Source organism: Neophocaena asiaeorientalis, unplaced genomic scaffold, assembly GCF_003031525.2.
Source record: "Neophocaena asiaeorientalis asiaeorientalis breed wild unplaced genomic scaffold, Neophocaena_asiaeorientalis_V1.1 scaffold77, whole genome shotgun sequence".
Taxonomy (NCBI): Eukaryota; Metazoa; Chordata; class Mammalia; order Artiodactyla; family Phocoenidae; genus Neophocaena; species Neophocaena asiaeorientalis.
This window is the reverse complement of record NW_020174645.1, coordinates 10,951,742-10,961,430: the sequence shown is the minus strand read 5'-3', so window position 1 is coordinate 10,961,430 and position 9,689 is coordinate 10,951,742. Positions and strand designations below refer to the sequence as shown.

At 47.5% G+C, this 9,689-nt stretch overlaps 1 protein-coding gene across 1 annotated transcript in view; it reads right to left on the bottom strand.

Moving 5' to 3' along the window:
• Positions 1–7,329: 7,329 nt before the first annotated feature.
• SPRING1 (SREBF pathway regulator in golgi 1) overlaps positions 7,330–9,689 on the bottom strand; it is a 219,301-nt gene continuing 216,941 nt past the window's right edge. Inside the window, exon 6 of the mRNA XM_024758636.1 lies at positions 7,330–7,370. Coding sequence (XP_024614404.1) covers positions 7,345–7,370 — 26 coding nt within the window. The 3' untranslated portion in view covers positions 7,330–7,344. The remainder of the gene's footprint in view (positions 7,371–9,689) is intronic.

The following is a 9,689-nucleotide window of genomic DNA, read 5'->3' as shown; positions in this document are numbered from 1 at the left end:
GATTTAGGGCCCACTTGGATAATCCAGGAAGATCTCATCTCCAGACCCTTAACTTAATTGCTTCTGCAAAGACCCTTTTACCAAATAAGGTCACACTCACAGGTTCTGGGGTTTAGGATGTGGACATATCTTTTGGGGCCACTATTCAACCCACTGCAGTGAGTATCTGTGTTTTCAGGTTCTAAGGTAGGCAGTGAGCCCCATCTCATCAGATGGGAGATTCCTTAATTATAAGAAGGGGGTTCAGAGGCTGGGAAGTCAGAAAAACATCCAATGTCTTCTGGAACTGAGGTCACAATATTTTTTTAAAGACTTCTTTTTAAAAAGTATTTATTTATTTATTTATTTTGGCTGCACTGGGTCTTGACTGTGGCACTCGGGATATTCGTGCGGCATGCAGGATCCTTTGTTGCGGCGTGTGGGATCTTTAGTTGCAGCATGCATGTGGGATCTAGTTCCCCCACCAGGGATCGAACCTGGGCCCCCCGCATTGGGAGCTCGAAGCCTTACTCACTGGACCACCATAGAAGTCCCAGTCACAATATTTTTTCAGTAAAGAGTCAGAGGGTAAATATTTTCAGCCTTGAGGGTCATACAGTTAACTATTCAACTCTGCCCTTGTAGCATGGAAACAGCCATAGACATTCTGTAAACAAATGGGGGGTGCCTGCGTTCTGATGAAACTTTATTTACCAAAACAGGTGTCTGTCTAGATTTGGCCCAAGGGCTATAGATCAATGACCCTTGTTCTAGAACATGGAGAAGTGCTTAGTAAGTGTTGATTGAGTCTTCAATCCTCAGTGTGTTTGAAATGTATTGAACACAGAGGATGGACTCAGGACAGAAATTAATAAACAACTAAGACTCATCACTAATGCTCTATGACCCACACTCTTGAATATGCAAGGGTGAAGAATTGTGGTATCTAACCGCAAAAAAAAAAAATCCAGTTTGTGAGATTTACCTGTTTTAGAGCCTACTGCTAAATGTGGCCCACATTTTGAGCCTGGTTTCATATCTAGTGACAGCACCCCTGACCCGGCCAGAGATCTGGGTGCCCGTGATCACAAGGAGGACGAGGGAAGAGTGTGGAGGGATTTACACAAATGAACCTCATCAGAGGAGCCCCGGGGGCAGGAGCCCAGCACGTCCTGCTGGCAACGGAGAGGAGCCAGCAATGCCTCACGAGTGGCGAATCACATAAAATCCAGATTTCTACCTCCCGGATGGTAAAACAGCACAGGAAACAGTGTCTGAAGGGTAAAAGGGCAATGCTGGTGCTTACAGTAAAACAAAACAACAACGACAAAAAACATTGGTTTGGAAGGCAGACAGATCCGGGTCCAAGTCTCAGCTCCGCAGTGACCCAGTACAGCACCTGGGAAGGTCTCTTTACCTCTCCAAGCCTCAATTTCCTCATCTGTAAAATGGGGAGAGTTAGATCCATCCCACCCAATGGTTACAAAGATTAAAGGAGACAATTTTCATAAAAATTGTAGCACCCAGTGAATGCTCAGTAACTAACACTCGGTTGTAACTAACACTGACAAGGCTGTGGGATTAAAAGTGAATTTTTGACGTCTGCACACCAGAACATACATGGCGAAGTAAGCATGCTCCTTCAAAGGAGGCCCCTGGGAAGCCCGACCCCTGGCCAGACAGGCTGCCTGGACACAGCAGCCCTGGCACAGTATTTCGGGAGCTGGCTGCTCACTAGTCTTCAGCACCTCGGCAGTTTGTTTCCTCAGAGACAGGCGGGTCCTTGCTCTTGGAGAGTGGACTTGCTTTCTGGATGGAGCCCAAAGTTAAATGGAGCCCGGTCTGATGAACAAGGTAGGAGATGAAGCTGGCTGGGATCGCTCTGGGTGAGAAAAGATCTGTGATTGCAAAATAACGAGCAGGGATGACTTGCATGGCTTGGAGCCTGGCTCTGAAGGAAATCCCTAGAGAGGAGTTCCAAAAGGGCTTTAAGCATTGAGAGCTTTCCTGGAATAAGAGAGTAAGTCCCTGGAGAGATGACTATGGCAGGGGAAACACTTGTTTGGAAAGGCAAGTACTGGGATGTTTGTGGTCTCCGTACATTAGAGTTGTATCTTGTAAGATTCATTCATTCATCTATTCAACATTTGTTAAGCAGTAGGCCCTGTACTAGGCACTGGGTGTGGTGCCTATCACGACTTTATCCTTACCCTCAGATTTAGAGCCACAAACAGACATTATTACAACTCATATAAAGGAGCATCTAGACAATACCACTGTGATCTTTGCAAATGGTGCCTCTAGAGTTGTGCAGTGCACAACCTGTACAAAGGTACATGGAAGCCTTGCTTGAATGGGAGAAAAAATAAGGGTGTGAGTTATATGTGTAGGGTCAGGGAGCCACTTGATCTGGATCATTAAGGAGGTAAAGGAGTTTTAAAGGCAAAAGGGGTGGGGAAAGGGAAACCCAGACTCAGGAACAGTGTGTACCAAAGCACCACAAAGAGTACAAGGTGGGTTCTGAGAATGCTGGGACATCTGGTGGATTTGGGGAGGAGGCAGGCTGGGGCTGAGGGGACTGACTTCCTGCACATGAGTCAAGATCCCCCAGGAGCTTCTGGGGGAGTCAGAGAGGCCCATGAATGTCAGACATTCCATTCCTCTGAGTTGGCCTCATGGCCTCTGCCTGAGGGAAAGATGCAAGAAAGCACACTGGCCTTGGTGTGGCACAGATCAGGTCTGGATCCCAGCTTTGCAGCCTGTAGGCTGTGTGTTCTCCAACCAGTCACTTAACCTCTCTGAGCAGGAGTTTCCTAATCTGCAAAGTGGAGGTCATACTGCTGGGAGTTGGGGGATTCGGCAAGATTCGAAGTCAGAGATGAAATAGGTGTCGTAAAAGTTATTTTCTTTCCTCTCCAAGTTCTGGTCTCTGTCAACTTTTGTTTAGGGGACAGAACCAGCCCTCTGTAGGTGGAGCAGGTAGGAGATTATTCGCTTTAGGAAAGTCTCCCTCGATAGTTGGCCCATTAGCATCAGTGAGCACTTTGTGTTTAGCACTGCCCTTGCTCCTCAGTGGTTGTTTAAAACGCAAATCTGCCCCTTTGAGTCCCCAGTGCTTGGAGGTAAAAGACGTTTACCAGCGTGTTCCGTCTACCCCTGAGTGGAAGGGTGGGGCACAGAGAAACATGGGTTCCACATCTCACCAGAAAGGGAGGAGGTGGGGATTGCTTCCCCTCCTGCCCCCAGAGATAGCAAGGAAGCTCCTGGGATTGCAGTTTGAAGGAAGAAGGAAAAGATCCCCAAGGGCATATGGAACCCACCCCACAGCTCCCTGCACCGTATTGTGTGGGGTGCATTGTGTGGAGTCCTGCAGACATCCCGCATTCCCTGGGTCGGCTCTGTGCACTGGGCTGGGACTGTAAACACCAGTGAGCCCTCAGGGAGTCACAGTCTGGCTGGGAAACCAAAGTAAACAGATAAGCAAGGCACAGGCCAAGGTGATGTTGTAACGGTAAGCGGTAAGCGTGACGGCTACCTGGTACTGAGCATTTACTGAGTCTGGCCCTGTGCGAAGAACCATGTTACCTATTATCTCCACCTTCAGGTGGCTGTTAGGAACCACATTTTGTAGATGAGGAAACTGAGGCTCAGAGGGGTGAAAAATGCCTTGCCCAAGGTCAGAAAGCTAGCAGGTGGCAGAGACTACAAAACCCAAGTTCTCCACTGCTATGTTATTTGGCTGGAACAGGAAAATCGGCCCACATGTCTGAGTTCAAGTGAGGGATTTTCCTCTGTTACCTTTCATTGCCTTTCACTGTAGCATCTTGGAAACAAAACCTGCCAAGCCTCTATTGTCTCATTCATGATGAGGGAGGCACCAGAAACTCTCAGAGGTCCCCTCTTAACCACAGGATTCTTCCCAAGACACCCACCCTACTGCAATGTCTTCCCTTCTATGTGAGTGAGCGTCTAACATGGGAGAGAGAGAATATGAAATAAGAAATACTGCAACATAAAAATATGTATGAAATAAAGCCTTCCTTTAGGTGCAAAATGTGGAATCATGCAAATCTTCCCAGTTTAAAACAAAGGCATCAGTAATTGCATCATTTCAAAACCGAATGGCTTGAGTGAAATTTAACCGGTGGCGCATAGCGGCCATGTGTTAGAGACATTTTAATGGATATAAACAGACAGGCTCGCCACCCCTTTCAGGGCTATGCTTGAATTCGTTGAGGTTTTAATTATGTAAAGATTTTCAAGAATACATTCCTTTTAAAACTGTGACCTCCCTCATGACTGTTGGTGCATGTATATAAAAATATGTAACCCATATAAATTATGGCTTCCCATATGGCTCCTTCTATGACTTAGTTGCATGCAAAAGAACTGCCATCTAGCTATCAAATAGTAATCAAATCCTTACTGTATGGAGTCCAAACCCCACAGCAGCACCAAATGCAAGTTGTCCCCTCCTTTCCCCCATTCTCTCATCCCCCATTCCAAACTCCTAAACTCCAAGACTGCATTTGCTCTCTCATTTTCCTAGCTCTTAGTTATGTAGATGAAAGAAGTTTCTCTACAAAGTCTTTTCTCCCTTCCTCATTTGTCCCATCCCGTGTCTGTATCGAATGGAGATTCTACTGAGTCTACAGGGTTAAGGACTTAGACCTGGGCTGGCAAACACTCTGATGGAAGAAAGGGAAGGAGGTAGAAACACCAGCACTGGAGGTTGTAGACTCCAGTCCGTGATCACCCTTTAGTCTTATCTCTTTGCACTCTCCCCTGGGTCCCACTGTACTTTGCTGACAGCCATTCCTGGGTAGGGGTAATTCCCCAACACGCCCACCGCCCACCCTAGGCTGCCCCCTCTGCCTGGCCTGCCCATCTGCTCCTTCTTCACGAGTCAGCTCTTGCATGGTCTCTTCTATGTCCCTTCCCCAGTGCCCCCAGCCACACTTAGCCCCTCCTTTCTCTGGAGTCCACCCTTCACACACCCACATTCTTGACAACCACCTGCAAAGGTTTGCTTATCGTTCAGTTTTATCTATAGGTGATGAGCTCCCAGAGATCAAGGACTAACTCAGTTTCATGCCTCGATCCTCAGCACTGAGCCCTGCATACATAGTAGGTGCTCCATATATATCACTACATAACAGATGCCCAAGAAAGGCTTTTGGAATCGTGCAGAATTGAAAAGGAGAGTGAAAATGAAACATTCCAAGCGTAGGGACTGATACTCCCCTGGGAAAGGCGTAGCCAAGGCTGACTGCCCAGTTCCTCATTTGTAGCTCTCTTATACATTCTGGGTGAGTAAGCAGGCACCCTTGGTGTGCTCTATCTCCAAAGATGGCTGAGCAAACAAATCCCATCTCACATGCTCTTTTGCAGTCAGCGTTGCCCCTGCTCCCATCCAAAGGCAGGGTTATCTGCCCTCTGATTGAATCAAGGCTGGCCTCAGAATAGAACACAGCAGAAGTTAGGCTGGTCAGCTTCCAGCCCTCAGCCCTCAGAGGCCTCGCAGCTTCTATTTTCACCACGTCAAGAAGCCCAAGCTATCCTGCTGGAAAGGCCACATGGAGGAAAACCAAGCACCCCAGCTGACAGCCAACACCAACTACCAAACAGATGAGGGAGGACATCTTGGGTCTTTTAGCCCCAGCCAAGATCCCAGCAGAGTGCAGCCACATGAGATGAAGAACTGGGCCCCAGCTGAATTCCTGATCCACAGAATCATAAGCAATACAATATCTGTTATTTTAAGCCACTGCGTCATGGGATGGTTTCTTACGCAGCAATAGATAACTGATACGTTAAGTTTTTTCTGAGTAAGCAAACAAATTGGTGGTGGGGGGTTTTGTGGCTTCTGAGCTGGGAGTTAGAGAGGGTATGACTAGAATTCAAGCTTTTCTATTTGTTTTTAGCTTTAAAATATAGAGGCACCCCTTAACCCAGTGATCACAGTTAACCCCATCACCAGAATGGGGCAAATTGTTAAGGAGGCATTGAGGAGAATGCAGGACATTTCTGTGATCGTCCAGTTGAAAGTGTATAACCTGAAAGTAATCATGAAGAAATATCTGACAAACCAAAACTGAGGGGCGTTCTACAACTAACCGACCACTTCTCTTAAAAATCGTCAATGTCTTCAAAGACAGAAAAACGAAGGAACTCTTCTAGATTGAAAGAGGCTGAGAGATATGACAACCGAATGCCATATGGGGTTCAGAGTTTCCTTTTGTTATAAAGGACATTCTAGGGACAAATGGCAAGATCTGAATAAAGTTTGTAGACTAGATTATAATGCTGCCTCAGTGTTAATTACCTGATTTTGGTAATTACACTGTAAGATATCATATTGTAAGAGAATGTCATTTGTTTTTAGGAAATACGCGCTGAAGTATTTAGAGGTAAAAGAGGTGTTCTGTCTGCAGCTTACTGTGAAACGGTTCTGAAAAAAAATACATCTTTCTCTCCTATATATCTATCTAGAGAGAAACAGAAAAGAATAAAGCAAATGTGATAAAGCGTTTACATTTGGAGAATCCAGGTGAAGGGTATATGGGAATTCTTTGCACTGCTCTTGCAACTTTTTTGTAAGCCCAAAATTATATTCAAATAAAAAGTAATAAAGAAAAAGAAAGAAGCAAATTGTGGTGGGCGCATGGTTGCCCCCAAAGAGGAAAAAGTGATCCCCTCTGGGGGCAGAACTGTCCCTGGAAATGCCTGACTCCGAGCTGACTTCTGCTCCTTTCCCATCTCCCTCTCACGGCACGCAGGGGACAGGGAGCCACCGGCCAGCCTGGGCTACCGCTAAACTCATCCCCCCCACCCTCACTCACGCCCAGGGTTCTCTGAAGGCAAGGCTGGGTTTTGGACTGTTCACAGCGAGAATCCACAGGCTCTGAGGGGACTGCTAGGGAAAGCTTTCCCTGGGAGCTCCCGGGAGCCCACGGCCATGGAGTCACAGCTCCGCCTTCCTTGCCCATCTGGATTTGGAAGATTCCAATCAGAGCCACAAAGTAGAGGATAATGGAGATGAGGGGCTAGAGCAGCCGCCCTCTGTCAGGAAACGTTATTGAGAGCACTACCTGGGGTGGTCTCGCTGTTTTACCTGCCAGGGCCAGGCAGGGGTGAGAGGATCTTTACGGCCCAGAAGAAGGGCAGCGCGGGTGGCATTGGGATCCGGACCAACCGAGGCTCCCAGGCTGAGCAATGCCAACCGGGCATGTTTCTGGGCAGAGCTTCCTTCCGGAGGGGAGCTGGCTGAGCAGGAAAGAGCCAGGAGTTTGGAATCCGAGAGAGCCGGGAGGGCAGCCTCTGACTCACCCCTTCCTGGTTGGCTGACACTGGCGGGGAGACATCTCATAGTGCTGGGTGAAGGCCCCCATCTGCAAGGGAAATGATCAAACACACATTGAGACGTGAATGAAGTGTTAAGACAGTGCCTGGCACAAAGGAGCATCAGAGCTTCAATTCCACCCACGCTTACAGAGCACAGACTCAGAGCCAGGCACAGTGGGGTGCTTGAGGGGCTGTGCTCTGCACCTCTGACCCTGAGAATGGACACAAGGCCCTCCCCTCTTGCCCCTTCACACTGATCTTCCCCCTCTTCCATGCCAGCATCATCACCAAAGCCCAGGTGCTAGAGGGTTTCTGGGTTCAAATATGAGCCTCTCCTCTGAGTGACTGAGGTTAAGTTATCTAACCTGTATGTGCCTTGGTTTCCCCACTTGGAACTGGGCACAGTAATAGCATCCACCTTTTAGATTCTTCTGGCTATCAGCTGAATCCATCCTTGCAAACTAAATAATAGCAGTGAATGCTCGTATAGCAGTTACTACGTGCCAGACACAGATCCACACTTTTTATTAGTATCTCCCCCATTTCAGAGATGAGGAAGGTGAGGCACGGAGATACTGCATAATTTGTCCACGATCACAGAGAGAAGAGGCAGAGCTGGGATCTGTGTTCCTAAGCCCTGCTGTCTCCTGCCATGGGCATACAGTAAGTGCTCAATTCATGCCTGCTGTTACTAATGCTCTGAGATGGGGCCAGCTTCACCGATGCACCACCCGCACAGTTCCACAGGGCCTGGCACTTAGAAGGGTGACGCTTGTTCATGCTCTGTCGCTGTCTTGAAATTCTCAATGACTGTAACAAGGGGCCCCACATCTTCATTTTGCACTGGACCCCGAAAACTCCGTAGCTGGTCTTGCTCAGAATCTTATAGGAGGTGACCACCTCCTCCTCTTTCTTCCTCCCCCACCTAGACTGTGAGGTACCTTATCTCTCCATCCACCCTATTCCATGTCTGGCAGGTAGCAGGTGCTCCCCTTCTGGCCGAGAGGGACAGAGGTGGCCAGAGTCACAGCTGTTGTCCCCACCCCTACTTCCTCTCAACACCCCAAAAAGAGCTTTCAGCCCAGGGAACCTCAGGAACTGTCAGGGAAGAAACTTTTCTTGAAGCGTGCAGGGACTCTGGCCAGCGGCCACCAGAACCAGGTCTTTCCTGAATGGCAGGGGGAGGGAGGTGCAGCCAGAAGACACTGTAGCTCACTGCAGCTGGGGAATCCCAGCCGGCCCGAAAGACCCTAATAAACAGTTAATTATGATGCTGGCTCTGTAAACAGTGGCAGTGAGACCCAGCATAATGTGTAATTATGCCGGTTGGAGCTGGAGCTGGGCAGCGTTTTCTCCGGCAATGCTGGAGGGAATGCAGATCTCAGGGCAGGCTTGTGGTCAGGGCACAAAGGTAAACAAGACCTTCCCTAAAGGCAGACAGGACTCAGTCCAAATGTTCAAGTACGGCAATGACGGTGGCTAAAAGAATTATTTTCCTTTTTATAAAGGGAGCAGGCAGTGGGGAGGGGGAGGGGAGGAACAGACATTTGTTCAGCACCTACTATGTGTGAGACTTGGTTTGGGGCCAGGCAGGAGGGGGCTTGGGCATTTCTGGGACTGGATGTCATGCCCCTCCCCTCCCCGCCTGCCTGCCCTCCCCTCCTCCACACACATTTCTAAGAACTGATATTTTAAAAATTGAGGTGAAATTCACATAACATAAAATTAACCATGTTAAAAGTGTACAATTCAGCGGCCTTTTGTACATGCACAACTTCTTCTTCATTAAATTGAAACTAACACAGTTTAGTTAGTTTCAGATGTACAGCTAAGTGATTCAGTTATACATATATATAGTTTTTCCTATTCTTTTCCATTACAGGTTATTAGGAGACATTGAAAATAGTTCCCTGTGCTGCAAGGTAGGTCCTCATTGTTTATTTTATATACAGTAGTGTAGTACATTCACAGTCTTCTGCAACCATTACCTCTATCAAGTTCCAAAACATTTTCATCACCCCAGGAGGAAACCCTGTACCTGTTACTCACTTACCCCCTGGCCACCACTAATTTCCTTTCTGTCCCTATGGATTTGCCTATTCTGGACATTTTATATAAACGGAATCGTATCACACGTCGCCTTTTGGGACTGGCTTCTTTCACATTGCCTCATGCTTTCAAGGTTCATCCACGTGGCGGCATGCATCAACACTTTATTACTTTTTATGGTCAAATAATATTCCATTGTCTGGATATGCCACGTTTTGTTTATCCACTGGTAGATATTGGGTTGTTTCTACTTTTTGGCTTTTATAAATAATGCTATGAACATTTGTGGACAAGTTTTTGTATGGACATGTTTTCAG